Genomic DNA, 14,577 nt, shown 5'->3' with positions numbered 1-14,577 from the left:
TCCCTCAAACCAAAACAATATGGGATCGTTTGGTGGTATGGAGCAATTAATCTAACATAAAAATTCTTTATAAGATAATTTGGTATTTGGTGACGTTGATCGCATAAGACAAAATGATTATTGCATAACTAATCAGCGTTGGGTTGATGATGTTAAATATTAATGCAGCAACCTAAACATTATTTTTTTGTGGCATAGTATATGAAATAAAATTGCAGGAATTAAACTATTATTAGAGACAATAATATATTTTTAAAAGTAAGTGATTTATTTATAACAATCTCTTCATTATTAATTATCATATAAACAATTCATATATTACTATTCCCTCATAACTGATAAGTAAATCAAACAACTTCTATATTATTTTTATGCTAAAATTTATTTTACCTAACCCAACCAAAGGACCCCTGTATGTTTATATATGTAATGTGCACTCCTCGTATGGTTTCGATTCTATTTTCACTTTTTTGTCTGACAATATACTCTGATCATTTTGGTTTTATATCCTTAAAATGATACTCTCTACACCTGCCTTTTGCTAAGTTAGATAAAGTGTTACTCCTTAATAGCTAATACACATTAATGCTATTAGTCACTGCATACTTTAAAAGTTAAAAGTAAATATATTGGTAATAGAAAATGCAAGAAATAGATTTCGGAAAAGTAAATTACACTTTCAAATTCAATATAAATACTTTACGCAACTACTATTTCATTTTAAATACAATTTTTTTTATTACAACTAATACAAAAAATATGGAACTATTTTAAATTTGTTTTAGAAGTGAATATGTTGCATAAACCACGTAGCAATTGGCAGACTGCTGTATCAAACAGTTTATGATCATTACAATGATTTTAAACACCCACTGTTCCATGCTCTTGCCCTTTTGTGCTTCAGCTCTCAGACAATTGATAACATGTTCAACATGAATACTTGAAAAATTAGCTACAAAAGCAATTTGCACAATTGAACAACCCAAAAAAGCTTTAGAATTTCCCTAGCTGTATATCAAGTACCAACTCCAAATATCTGGTCAGTAATTTTTCTATTGCAGTGTGGGTGGGTTGGGTACCATTCAAAATAGAATTGTCATCACATAATCCTGTCCTCTCCAGTTCCTCATATAGGTTTATTCACGAAAATATTTCCATCTTATTGCTTTTGGGGGGTTTACGGATATGCGAAATTGAACCATGGCATAGGATTTAAGTTTTGCGCCCAAGACTTCATAGATCGGAACAATTGAAGAAATCGAGTCAGAGAATCAGAACAGGCTGGGACCTGTGCGTCGCTCTTCCTCAGTGAGGGAGTGACGGAAGTGGCAACGGTGACCATAGGGACACATATCACCTGCTAGGACCATTCGGCAGACCTCGGTCTTGTAGCGTGGATGCCTGATAACTGGGCGCAACTCTGTGATACCATGAGCGAACTGACAGTTTTCGCCATAAGGGCACGTCCCAGTCTCCTGCCATTTGTTGCAAAGCTCTGTCTTGAGCATCCCTTGGTTGTAAACTTCAAACTCCACTGCCTCCTCTTCCTTCTTACTTCCTGGAACATACACCCTTTGCTGCTCCACACCACACGTCACCCACAAAAATGAAAAGAAAGAAAACTCAGACTATCAATCAAATTTGCATTGCACTGATTTCTAAGTCAAAAGATAAGGAGTATTGAACAATTGACACATTAGATGAAACTGAAAACAAACCAAATATATCACATTTCACAAGACCACGCAGAAATTCACCGATTATATTGAGAGATGAATAAGAAACAGAGGAATGAATATGAAACATTAAACTCACGGATTCGGATAGGGGAGGATTCGTGGCTTTTTGGCGAGTTTTTCCCTGGCTGGGACCTTCATTCTTTCCACCTTGTGCTTTCAACTTGAGATAACCACTTGAACGGACAGAAATACTCTTCGGGAGCGAGACTCGCTCGACATTCCTTCGCTCAGGCCGGTTTGGTTCAGTGACGTTTGCAGGCCTAATGTTCGGAGGTCTGGGATCAGAGATTTGACTGTCACGGTTGACTCCCAGACCAAAACGATTGAAATCAGAAAGAAGGCAGTTTTGGATAGTGGCCTGCGTGAGGAGGCTGAGGCGTCGATCCAAATCGGAGTTAACTAGCCGGAGAGATTCATTCTCCTGGTGAAGAGCTTCAACTTCTTTGATAGATTCCTGGAGATGTGCAAGGCAGAGAGTGTAGCGATTGTAGAGCTGCTGGTACTCGAGAATGTAGCTGGCTTGGTGGAGGCGGCCATCAGTGGCGATGTCGTCAATATCGTCAAAGGAGGTTTGGGAAGGGGAATTTGAGGTGCGAGAGAAAGTTGAGTAGAAGTTTGGGGTGAATTCGGAGGAATCGAATTGGTGAGTTGAGGTAGGTGAGAGAAATGGATTGTGAGCCAGATGCGGTGAAGTTGCATCAGAGCAGGTATAATTTTTGTTGCCGGACGGGACTGTAGCTGCATCGGCGGTGCTGCTGTTGAGGCCATCACTTGAAGGATTCTCGTTTTGCATTTTGCTGAAAACAGAGTATAAGTGGAAAATGATCAGTGATTACAAATAACATTCCGAACAATCAATTATACCAGAAAAATTGAAATACATTTGATCTAGTATGTCGAATTCACCCAAATTGAGCAGAACAAGTACTGAAAACTAACGAACTAACGGATATTCACAGAGATACTCCACCTTAAAATCACATAAAACCTTCTTTTCACCAACAATCACATAAAAGCTAATTGAAGCATAACAGACACAGACGTAGAAGTAAGCATACAGCTTATTCACTTGAAATAAAAAATGATCGGTAAATTCAGAAAGCATTCTAAAACAGTCAACAATGAAAATTTCAAGTACATTTGATCTTCTGTAGTTCAATTTTTCCAAAATTGCACAGAACAGTAACTCAAAAGCAACTGAGGTTCAAACAGATATAGAAACCTAGCGATTACATAAATGAATAAAACGAAACAGACAGAGAAACGTAAGAAATTCTAATCAAATCTCATCTGATGAAAATTCTAATAGATTATATCACGAAGAGGACAAAAAACATTTTGCTGCGAGCTAAAGTGGAATATGATCGGTAATTTAAGATCAACGTTCCAAAACACTAAACAATACCGGCCTTCAGTTCATCTCGTTTACTGAATTTTCCAGACTTAAACAGAATAAGTAGTACGTAAAAGCAACGGAAATTCACATAGATATAGAATGTAGCAATCGCATAACAGAAATCGATGCATATCAAACTAGGAACGCAAGGATAAGCAAACGGCATCTGATGGAATGCAAATTGGAATCACGAAGTGTAGAAAAGGCACCGCAATCTAGCATAATGAATTTCGCAAAAATCGCACAGATCAAATACTTACAAAACAACGAGAATTCGCAGTAGATATTCAAACTAGCAAGCACATAACACTAATTGAAGCAAGATAAAAAAAAAACAGACACAAAAACAAAATAGGCAAATCGCATCAATTGAAAATATCAAATGAAAATGACGAAGAGGACAAAAAGCACCAGAATCTACCTGAAGACAGTCGTGGTAATAAGACGGAGCTGCGTAATTCGTACTTCTAAAGACGGAAGAAATGCTCGGAGAGGTGACAGAGTAGCAGAGAGAGCAATTAAGGTCTTCGTCCAGTGGTTGAGACAAAGCACAACTCGTGCCTGGGATTACCAATATTATATAGTAGCTCCGGTAGCAAGAACTTTGCTTGCTTCGGTCACAAGGCGCGGAAATTTTAAACGCTCAAATATAATGATAGTGTAAAAATTACACATCAAGTCCTCTAACAGGTAACAATTTATGATTGAGTTTTTAAGTTCTAAACACTGACTACACAAAAACATATATAATTAAGCTTTTTATTCGGTAATTACAAGTAAAACTCTACTATTGCAACTTAAAATTCATTGTAAACCTTTTTATAGTGTAACATAAATCCATCGATTATTAGCAAGATTAGAAACCTAAAATTCTAGAAAATAAAGCCGATATAATATTTATAATTAAATACACTATTATTGTAAAAACTTTACACTATATGTGGATAAAAATCAAATCGTTTTCAATACCGTTATGGGAGAATGAAAATGCAAGGGTCAGCTTGACCTACCCCCTGCGACTTTACCCCACAAATTTAGTTGTATATGCTATCCGAAATTTGTAAGTTGTTGCGGAAGGATAAATCAAGTATCACGAGTTAGTTATTCTATAAAACTAATGTTCCCCTAATTTGATTATTACGGCATAACTAAATTAGCTAACTATCTTTATTTCTTTATCACATAGACGTTGTATATGTTGGTGTTGATTGAGATTGTTAATTCTCACTAATAGTCAACTCCTATGTTGCTGCAAATTACTTAATATCAACGTTATGTCACCAACATGTCATTATCAATTTATAGATAAAGGCATGCAAAACACAAGAAGTGCATTTCTTCTAATTTATCTTTTTAAAATAACATTTAGGATTTTCACAATCAATTCGCATCATAATTCAGAAACATTTAGAGGAGAGACCGAATGTGGATATGTTTCTTCCTCCGTCCCAATTTATATGAAGGTTATGTTATTATTTGGGGAGGTGATCAGGCAGAATATGGCGAGTCTTCAGATAACCGAGGACATGGCACTTGATAGGAACATGTGGAGGTCGAATATTAAGGTGGTAGGTTAGGAGGTAGTTGAGTCTTGCCTTATGTCATAACTTTGTGGATTAGTTTGGTAGGGATACTATTTCACTTATGCTTTGTATCTTTCTTCTGGATTATATGTTAGTTCCTATTTTACATATTTTACCTATTTTTCTTACTATTTCTGTGGTGTTACTGATTTTGTCTCCTTTTGCCTTTTGGTCCTCTTGAGCCGAGGGTCTTTCGGAAACAGCCTCTCTATTCCTTCGGGGTAGGGGTAAGGTCTGCATACACACTACCCTCCCCAGACTTCACTAGTAGGATTTCACTGGGTTGTTGTTGTTACTGTTAGAAATTAAACCAAGATTAATTAGTATTCCTAAGTTGTTTATGATTTGGTATTTACTAGTTTATTTAATTCATGTCTAGTTAGAATTTGTTTACCAAGTTCATATTGGAATAGATTTTGTTAGTCTAGTCAAATTTTGTTTTGTAGTATTATAAATAGGGGTGCTACTACTTATTTTTTCTTGTAGAGAGATTCAAGAATTTATGAGTTGTAAAAAAAGCCTCCTACCAAGTTCTCTCCCTAGTTTAATAAATTTCTTCTGTATAGCTTTTGCTAAATTTGTTGCTTGTGCCTAAATCGTTCTTGGGGTATTTCAATCCTTCAAATTGGTATCAGAGCCTTCGTGAGATCCTGTCAGAGCCGGTAGGAGATCCAAAAAAAATGGATACTCTATTACCTAATTGTCCTGTTTTTGTGTTTGAGGGCAAAAGTAATTTTGAAACTTGGTATCAACAAATGAAGATTTTTTTAAGGATATTGGATTATGGTCCATCATTAATGAAGGATTTGAGGAACCCCTAAAAGGCACAACGTTGACGGGTGATGCAGCTACGCAATTGAAGAAGAAAATATATTTAGATTATAAGGCACGCTACTATCTCGCCATCAGAAGCGACTTGTATATATCTAAAAAATATTTGTATGCAAAGTCATCAAAGGAGGCTTGGACAATCTTGGTGAAATCATATCGAAAAGTTGCCGACATAAAAAAGGAGAAACTGCAAGAGTTTAGGAGTCAATTTGAGTTGGCTCATATGGGACCAATAGAGTCTGTCAAAGAATTTTTTACGAGAATTGATGAAATAGACAATGGTCTAAGGATCAATGGAGAAGTATTGGAAGAAGTTAAAATTGCTGAAAAAGTATTGTTGTCTCTAAGTTTAAAGTTTAGCAACAAGAAAGTTATTCTTGAGGTTACCAAAGATCTTAGCACTCTCGGACTTGATGATTTAGAAGGTGAATTGGTGATATATGAGAGATCACTGAATCAACAAAAGGGTGAGACATTGGAGGAGGCGTCACAAGAAAAAGATTATCAACCAAACGAAAAAGAAGACACAAAATAAATCAAGAAGGCCAAAATTCAGAAACAGAGGAGAAAAGAAGAGAAGGTACATGTAATTTTTGTTGTGATAGAGATTCCATTGAAAGCGAAGAGAAGTCAAATAATGTTCCAATTGATCTGCCAAAAATTTCCTCGGTTGTTAAAAAGGAAAATTTAGTTGCTAGGGACGTTCGTCCAAAAGAGGTTGGTGTTTCACCTGAAAAAGTTATTTGATAGTATTGAAGATGAACCTGTTGATGAAAAAAGTAAGATGGTTCATAAAGAGAAAGTCTCTAATGATTTGCACAAGATTAAGGCAAAAATAGCTTGGGATCCAGAACTACAACACATGATTATAGATATTGAAGATGAAATAAATTTTGTGCCATTGTTCGAGATTGTATGTTTCAAGGAGCATGACGAAATATTTATTGGTGGCATTACTCTACAACCTATAGAATGTTCAATTGGAGTTGAACGGGTGTACAAGTCTAACTACAAGGCAACTGGAGAAGTAGATGGTTTCAAAGTAAAGGAAATTATATTGATGATATTTTGAAGGGATTTACCATAAGTAAAGACAAATCATATATGAGCAATATTCAAGATAAATTGAAGTTGACTAAAGATGGCACTCATAATTTTATTGATGCTACATATTTTAGGAAATTGGTGAAGAGACTAAGGTACTTGACTTCTATAAGGCTTGATGTTACTCATGACATGCTCAAGTTTGAAGATCTTGGTTTAAGGGAGGCTGTTGGAAATTAAACCAAGATTAATTAGTATTCCTAAGTTGTCTAGAATTTGGTATTTATTAGTTTATTTAATTCATGTTTAGTTAGAATTTGTTTACCAAGTTCATATTGGAATAAGTTTTGTTAGTCTAGTCAAATTTGGTTTTGTAGTAATATAAATAGGGGTGCTACTACTTATTTTTTCTTGTAGAGAGATTCAAGAGTTTATGAGTTGTAAAAAAAACCTCCTACCAAGTTCTCTCCCTAGTTTAATAAATTTCTTCTATATAGTTTTTACTGAATTTTTTGTTTGTGCCTAAATAGTTCTTGGGGTATTTCAATCTTTCAGTTACACTAATTCTTTCATGTAATTTTCAAGTATGTAAATGTTATCCTTCAAAACTTTAAAATTTTGATATCTGAATCAAAATTAAAAAGTTAGGTGCTTTAACCTTGAAATTCAAAACCTCTCCGCATAAATTCAAACTAAAAGATTAATAGGTAACGTTTCGACTTTCGAGTATGAAGCATTTTCAATGCTGCCTTGTCCTCAATCTCTACCTGTATATTTTCCGTCTGTAATATTCTCCACATATTTTAAAATGGAAATTTAAGATACAAAACTTGTTTCTCAGCGTTCAACTCAATGATATGAAACCCATTTATCAACTTTTATTTTCTTCTAAGGACACTGACATGGATCAAGAACCCTTCAATGTTTAATTACCATTTAAAATATTTTACCGATATTTACATATTCAATTTAGTAGAAGTGGATATTGTGGTGGAGTGACAAGTATTATTTTATTCTTAACCATAAGTTTCGGGTTCGAGTCTTGGTATGGAGTCGCCTTTGTTAATGAGCATTTTATCTCCAATGATAAGCTGTCCATCGCGAATCTGAATTTAGTCGGTCCCATTACAAGTGCCGACATTAGGTGGGAAACCAAAAAGAAGAAATTTTACCCATTATAGCACATTGACATGAAATAAGACTATAGACCCCCACAAGAAAACATATAAAAATAGAAAGAGTAGCGGTTGGAAATGGCAAGGAGAAGCTGGGTGGGTAGTCCAGTATGAGAACATTGGCGTGGCATGAAAGTATAAGAAGGTGAAGGAAGAAGATGATTTAAAGCTCAAGGAATAGCTAGAAATTATCTGAAAGTAATGATAGTCATTCAGATTAATAAAGTATAGTTTGGTTTCTAAGGCTATTATTTAAGTCACCCTCTAACTAATAATCAAATCATTACTCCTCTAGAGTTGCTTCCTTGTCACAACTTTAACTAACTTTGTGGTCCTACTTACTCCCTTGCTGTCTTTCCCATCAAATTTCATTCTTCAAGATTCAATCGGTCCCAGACAATTTTTAATTTAACTACTCATTATTGTATTATTATATTCACCCTTACTAATATTATGGAATTCGTTTATATATATCAACCAGTCTTCACCTTCACTTTGTCATTTTCTCCTCCTTTCTTTCATTTATATATTATTTATTTATTTTGCTGAACTCAAAGTTAACGAATCGAAACTAGTACGAATTGAACCACTGCATTAGCTCACATTTTATTGAAATATTTTTTAAAGTACAACGCTACTCTATATTCACGCATGATTTAAAATTGTGATCCGATTCTATGCTAGGTTAGTAGAAGTCATGCAAGAGTAATTTAATGGAATTAATTTTAAATTTAGGTTGTTTTACTTCAAAGTTTCTTGTTTGTTGTTTAGATAGAAAAAAGAAGAAGAGATAAGCACATAAATAAAGTATTATGATTTTTGGCAGTCTCTTGACACCTCAATTTTCAATCCTAAAGGACGTCTTTGACTAAAATGCATATAACTAACAAAATTGTAAGGATTTTTTATCCTACTTTATTTATTTCTATTTTTAAATAATAATGAGAGGTTCCGTAATTAGAGGAAAATGAGTTTTGTGAGGAGAGCAACAACTGGATCAAGTTAATTGGGCCAGAATGAACTTTCACTTCACTTGTAGAAAAACCAGCCCATGCTCCTAATCCATTAAGAGCCCAACCAATCGAATGGGCTATACATCGTCCCTCAATTTTGTAAAAATTCTTTGGGTGACAGTGATTATATATGGTGTTTGTGAACAATTTTTAGGTAGTTTATGATGTTTTATAATGGAGATCTGATGTGACACTTTATTTTTTACTACTGTTTAGGATTTTTTTTTCTTAATTGCAAAATGGGTTTGTTAGATTTATTGTTGTTTTGATAAATTGATGATTGTGGTTTGTTCTTTATAATATTTGGAGGCTATGTTTCAAATTTGAGCTCATTTAGAGTAGATTTAGGTGTTAAATCGTATATTAAATTGTTAAAATTCGAAAAACAAATTTTATTTCTGGAAAATTTGCAGTTCAGGCCTATTTGGCCTTAAGTGCATGAAAACGTTGGTTGCACTTCAAACCTATTTGGCCTTAAGTGCATCTGAAGTGTAATCTTTTCACTTCAGACTTATTGGTATTAAGTGCATGAAATCATTGGTTGCACTTCAGACCTATTTGGCCTTAAGTGCATCTGAAGTGTAATTTTTTTACTTCAGACTTATTGGCCTTAAATGCATGAAATCATCGGTTGCACTTCAGACCTGTTGGGTCTTAAGTACATCTGAAGTGCAATTTTTTCACTTCACACTTATCGACCTTACTTGCATGAAACCAATGGTTGCACTTCAGGCCTATTTGGCCTTAAGTGCATCTGAAGTGCAATTTTTTCACTTTAGACCTCTCTGACCTTAAGTGCATGAAAATATTTATTGCACTTTAGACCTATTTGGCCTTAAGTGCATCCTAAGTGAAACTTTGCACTTTAGACTTAATTGGTCTTAAGTGCATTGCACTTCAGACTAATTTTATTTTATTTTTTACTTCAGACCCAATAAGTCCGCGTTGATTATTGTCATGATCTGGATTTTCCATCCTCGGGAGTCGTGATAACGCCCACTGGTGAAAGCTAGGCAAGCCAACCATTTGAATTATTTACCTTTTCCCATTTTTAATCCGTTAACAATTAAGAGCCAACAATATATAAACATCAAAAATTTAAAAGTGGAAGACTGAAACGTAATATATTACTAAAGATGCCAATACCAATCCATATATAAACTACCCAAGATTGGCGTCACAATTTCACAGACTGTCTAGGAATACTACAAATAAAGGTCTGAAAGAGTTATTACAACACTGTCTCAGAAATACACAAAAGAAATAGAATAAAAGGATAGAAGAAGACGCCAAGGCATGCGGACGCCTGCAGGACTACCTCGGATCTCCGAATGGACTGAAGGAAGCAACCCTAAAGCTAAGGTCCGAAAGCTGCTGCACCGGGATCTGCACACAGTGCAGAGTGTAGTATCAGCACAACGACCCCATATGCTGGTAAGAGCCTAACCTAACCTCGGCGAAGTAGTGACGAGGCTAGGACCAGACTACCAAATAAATCTGTGCAGTTAAATCATATACCGCGGAAAATTAAAGCAGGAATGTATAGTTAAGGATGGGAGGGGAAACATGCTGCGGGGAAACATCAATTAATAACAGAAGAATATCAGGTAAATATAAGGAACACCATAACTCAATTATCAACAAGAATCAGAAATCAAACAAGTGCACGGCATCACCCTTCGTGCTTTTATACTCGTCATCACCATAAGAGTCAATATAATCTGTACGGCATCACTCTTCGTGCTTTTACTCTCGTCCTTGTAAGCACGTGATTTTTGCTTTACGGACATTCGCTCCAAAAGAAAATAAAAATAGTGACAAATGGCTTCGTTGTACAATTGTTCGAGTTTTCATGTGTTGTTAGTCACTTGTGGATCTGTCCATTCCTTTTTTGCATTTAATCATTAACAAACAAAATACAAAATATATGTATTAGGATGGTTAAACCATAATTCGGTCAGTAAAAGAAAATTCAAAAAATATATATGTGCACCGTTCGCCCTAGGCTTTTAGCTAACCTACGTAAATATTTTTGTGATAATTGTGTTAAAATGTTGCATTGTTGTTTAAATCCGTTACCTTATTATTTGTTATTTTTATTTTGTTTAAAAGAAAAGAAAAAATAATAAGAAAGAAAACAAAAGCAAAAGAGTAGGGAAAATCGGTTTGGGCCAAGAAATGAAACAAAATAGGCCCAAGACCAGGACACAGATCCAGTCCAAACACAGGCTGCCCGGACACGTCCCAAACGACGTCGTATCAGCGCCTCAATCTGAGCCGTTGATTCATGGCAATCAAACGGTCCAATACAGCCCCTGCTAAGTCGAAACGACGTCGTTTCAGGCAAGTTAATCTGGGCCGTTCATTCCCATTGATCCAACGGATCCAGGCCTTCCTCTAAACCCGTCAACATGACCCGATCCAATCCCCTACCCGGTCATAACCCACTATCATCTCCCGAACGACGTCGTCCCTCCTCAATGGTTAGATCCTGGCCCTTGATCTCAATTGATCCAATGGCCAGGATCTAAACCCTCAATACATATATAAACCTAACCCCCTTACCCCACGCCCCAAGCCACACCCCCCCCTCGGCCACTATTCACCATCTTCCCCAGGCTCCCTTTCCTCTCAAACCCTAGCAGCCTAGGTTTCCCACCATAAGCCTGGCAACCACAGTTCCGATGACCACCAAAATAACACCCCCGATGCACCCGACCATCCTGAACACGAATCCACTAACCACAAGCCTCGAATCACTTCCGTTCGTCTCGAATCTTCGTTTGAAGATTTGAGTCGAACCTGGACCTATGCCAAACCACCCCATCTTCATGCTAGACACTCTCCTGACCTTCCTCGTGACCAAACCAAGCTTGGTTTGGTCCGAATCCACCCACAACTCCCAAAAATCCAGATCTGGAAATCCAGACTTTTGAAGCACATGCACCTGGGGAACCCGGCCAGTTTTGACATAGGTTTGAGGTCTAATAGACCTTAACCAAGGTGTTCTCATGTGAGAACACCCTGATTAAGGTTTGTTCGGCCTCAAAGGTTCGAAGTCGAGTTTGATTTGGGTCTGTTTGGTTTAAACATTTTGGTAAGTTTTCCGTTCTTTTGTTTTATTTCCAAATAAGTTGTCAGCATATCTCTTTGTGTTTTGTTTGTTATTTTTGCTATTTTTCATCCAGATTTTTTTTCATCTCTGTAAAGACCTTTTATTTGGTCGTTTGTCTTCTGTTAGTATTCTGAATGTACTCTGTGATGAACCTGGTCGATTAGATTGGTCGTCAAATGAATAAATTTATATAGGTTCCCAGTTATTTAACACAGAATTGTCTGATGCCCTTTAGGTCCCTAAACGTATTGTTTATGTGAGCGATCGATTATTACCTGCTATAATTAGTGTAGTCGACTCGATAAATGTCGTCGATTAGTTTTCTATAACTAATGGATCGAAGGAGCTAGGAGTTTCACATAACTAATTAAACTCGGACACTGGCTGGATGACCTAGTAATGTTTGAAATGGTCTGTTGGCATTATAAAAATGACTAAAAGGGTTCAGTCTAGGCAGTCCTGAGTTCGAGTTTTCATCAGTGCAAAAATGCCCTAATGCTGCAATAGGCAGGGGCAGTAATAATCAAGGTTAACGGGGGTATTCTGGGGTGTTTAAAAAGAACAGAAGTAATTAGTTTAAGTGAGCTGACAAAAAGGGTACTAACTTAGGATTAAACTAATACCAATGGGGGAACAAGACACAAGGGTATGGGGGCTCAAAATGAATAAACAAATGAGCCCATAATTCTGGATTAAACAAAACCAGGCGTGGGGAATAAAGGGAGCTGACACCAAGCATGCTGAGCATGGGCTTAAAAGAGTATGGGCATTCTGCCAATTGGCAGGCAGGGCAGCTCAGCTGTAATGGTGCATTTGGCCTATAAATAGGCCATTTGATAACTAAAACAGGGGCTGAAGTTGAAGGGTCTTAGGCTGGACTTTTAGCTTTCAGAGAGGGAAAAACAAAGGGCTGGAAAATTTGTAGTCTAAAGAGAGGTCTGGTGAGTTCAAAGAAAACTGAAAAAACATAAGTTAGTTTCCAATAAACACTGCAACCAAACACTGCCTGAAAGTTGTATAAGAGTGCATATTGGTCAAGCTGTCTTGGCCAAGTTCTTGGTTTGCATTGGTTGAGCTGTTTCTGGTTATTGAATTGGTAGTGTTGCTGCATTGAATACTCTGTTTGCTGTTGTTTCATCTTTCTTTTCTGGGTTCATTGGTTTGGTACTCGACTATTGGTTGTTCCTCTTTGTTCTGGGAAATATTGTTGGTTCATCATTCTGCCTCTGGGACTGTTTGTTTGTTGCTCGACCACTTGTGAGCTCCATCATTGTGGCTGGTTGTTGTTGCTGTGTTGTTGGTGTTTATCTGCTGTTGCTGTATTTGCTGCATACTACTCAGCTGACCATTCTCCTTCTTCTTTTTCTTTGCATCAGGTACACAACCAAGGCACTATCAAAATGTAATTAGAACATTGAGCATGAATGCAAAAGAAAGGAAAAAGACTTGAAGTTGATTTTCATATATATACTGTTATATTAGATATCACGTATTGTATGATAATTTTCATTTTTGTGTTGACAATCGAAGCAGCCTATATGCCTAGTGTATATTAATATAAGTTAGCTAAATAGTAGCTTACATATGTATGTTGATAGGTGATAATATGTTCAATGAGATATGTTGCATTTCAGATTCTAGTTTACTTTGCAGTATATGTTGATATGTATACCAAGTATGAACACTGTACATCCTGGATTAAGTTCTCCTTTTTTGGATTGATGGTCTCATATAACTAGTAAACCACCTGTTAAGACAAAGAATACCAAACTTGCAATATCAACCCCGTAAAGGTCGAGTTCAGACCAAAACAGGCCTAGCCGGCCTGCTTCGAGCAAGCAGTGGCCCAGGTTTGGCCCATCACGCATGGGTCGAATTTGGGCCCATGACTACTTATTCGACTGACTGTGCGCGCAGCCCTGTTCCTGATTTTAGTATTTCCGAATTCTGTCATAAAATAACCCGCAAGCATTAATTAATCAGGATTATCTACTGCTTTCGATTGATAGAGACAAACGCGACAAGAAACGTAGTTGCTATAGGATATCCTTTTAAAATAAGAACGAGATGAGCCTCGATGAAAATAAACAAAACGTGCATATGCGGGGCCCTTGTTAAATGTATATTATTGAAGCATTTAGTTTCCAGGACGGGTTGCTTAGCAAATCTCACAATCCTCCTAAAATAACAACACGTTAGTCTCTTTAGGATACGCTTTAATAAACCTTACCTTCTTAAACTCGGGTGCACATTTATGTGACCCAAATCCAAATCTCGACGGATTCGAAATGTGTTTCGACAACCACGGGTACATTGATTGTGACGCGGTTCGAGATACATTTTTCACAACGTTGCAATTCTTGATAAAAACAGTAAATGATAAAAGCGGTTAAAAGTTAAATTTTGCACATAGGTTCACACTCGTATAAAATCAGGTAAATAAGCCGAATATAACAGTTGAGCGACCGTGCTAGAACCACGGAACTCGGGAATGCCTAACACCTTCTCCCGGGTTAACAGAATTCCTTATCCGGATTTCTGGTACGCAGACTGTAATATAGAGTCATTATTTTCCTCGATTCGGGATTAAAATTGGTGACTTGGGACACCCTAAATCTCCCAAGTGGCGACTCTGAAATAAATAAACTCATCCCGTTTCGATTGTCCTTTAATTGGAAAAA

At 36.6% G+C, this 14,577-nt stretch overlaps 1 protein-coding gene across 1 annotated transcript; it reads right to left on the bottom strand.

Annotated features, from left to right (window-relative positions):
* Positions 1 to 684: 684 nt before the first annotated feature.
* LOC104232269 (zinc finger CCCH domain-containing protein 14) lies at positions 685 to 3,673 on the bottom strand. The gene is made up of 3 exons (XM_009785423.2): positions 3,557 to 3,673; positions 1,816 to 2,536; positions 685 to 1,577 (listed from the first exon to the last, which is right to left on the bottom strand). The coding sequence occupies exons 2-3, from the start codon at positions 2,530 to 2,532 to the stop codon at positions 1,272 to 1,274; spliced, it is 1,023 nt and encodes a 340-aa protein (XP_009783725.1). The 5' UTR covers positions 2,533 to 2,536; positions 3,557 to 3,673; the 3' UTR covers positions 685 to 1,271.
* Between the last annotated feature and the right edge of the window lie 10,904 nt (positions 3,674 to 14,577).

The sequence above is a fragment of the Nicotiana sylvestris genome, chromosome 2, assembly GCF_000393655.2.
Source record: "Nicotiana sylvestris chromosome 2, ASM39365v2, whole genome shotgun sequence".
Lineage (NCBI taxonomy): Eukaryota > Viridiplantae > Streptophyta > Magnoliopsida > Solanales > Solanaceae > Nicotiana > Nicotiana sylvestris.
This window is presented reverse-complemented; position numbering and strand designations above follow the sequence as displayed.

What these genes read in the sequence shown, in the direction of transcription:
- LOC104232269 (XM_009785423.2), bottom strand. Translation starts at nt 2,532, where the DNA reads ATGCAAAACGAGAATCCTTCAAGTGATGGCCTCAACAGCAGCACCGCC. An exon ending in ATCCTCCCCTATCCGAATCC is followed by an intron (nt 1,578 to 1,815) that starts GTGAGTTTAATG and finishes GGTGTGGAGCAG; the next exon opens with CAAAGGGTGTATGTTCCAGG.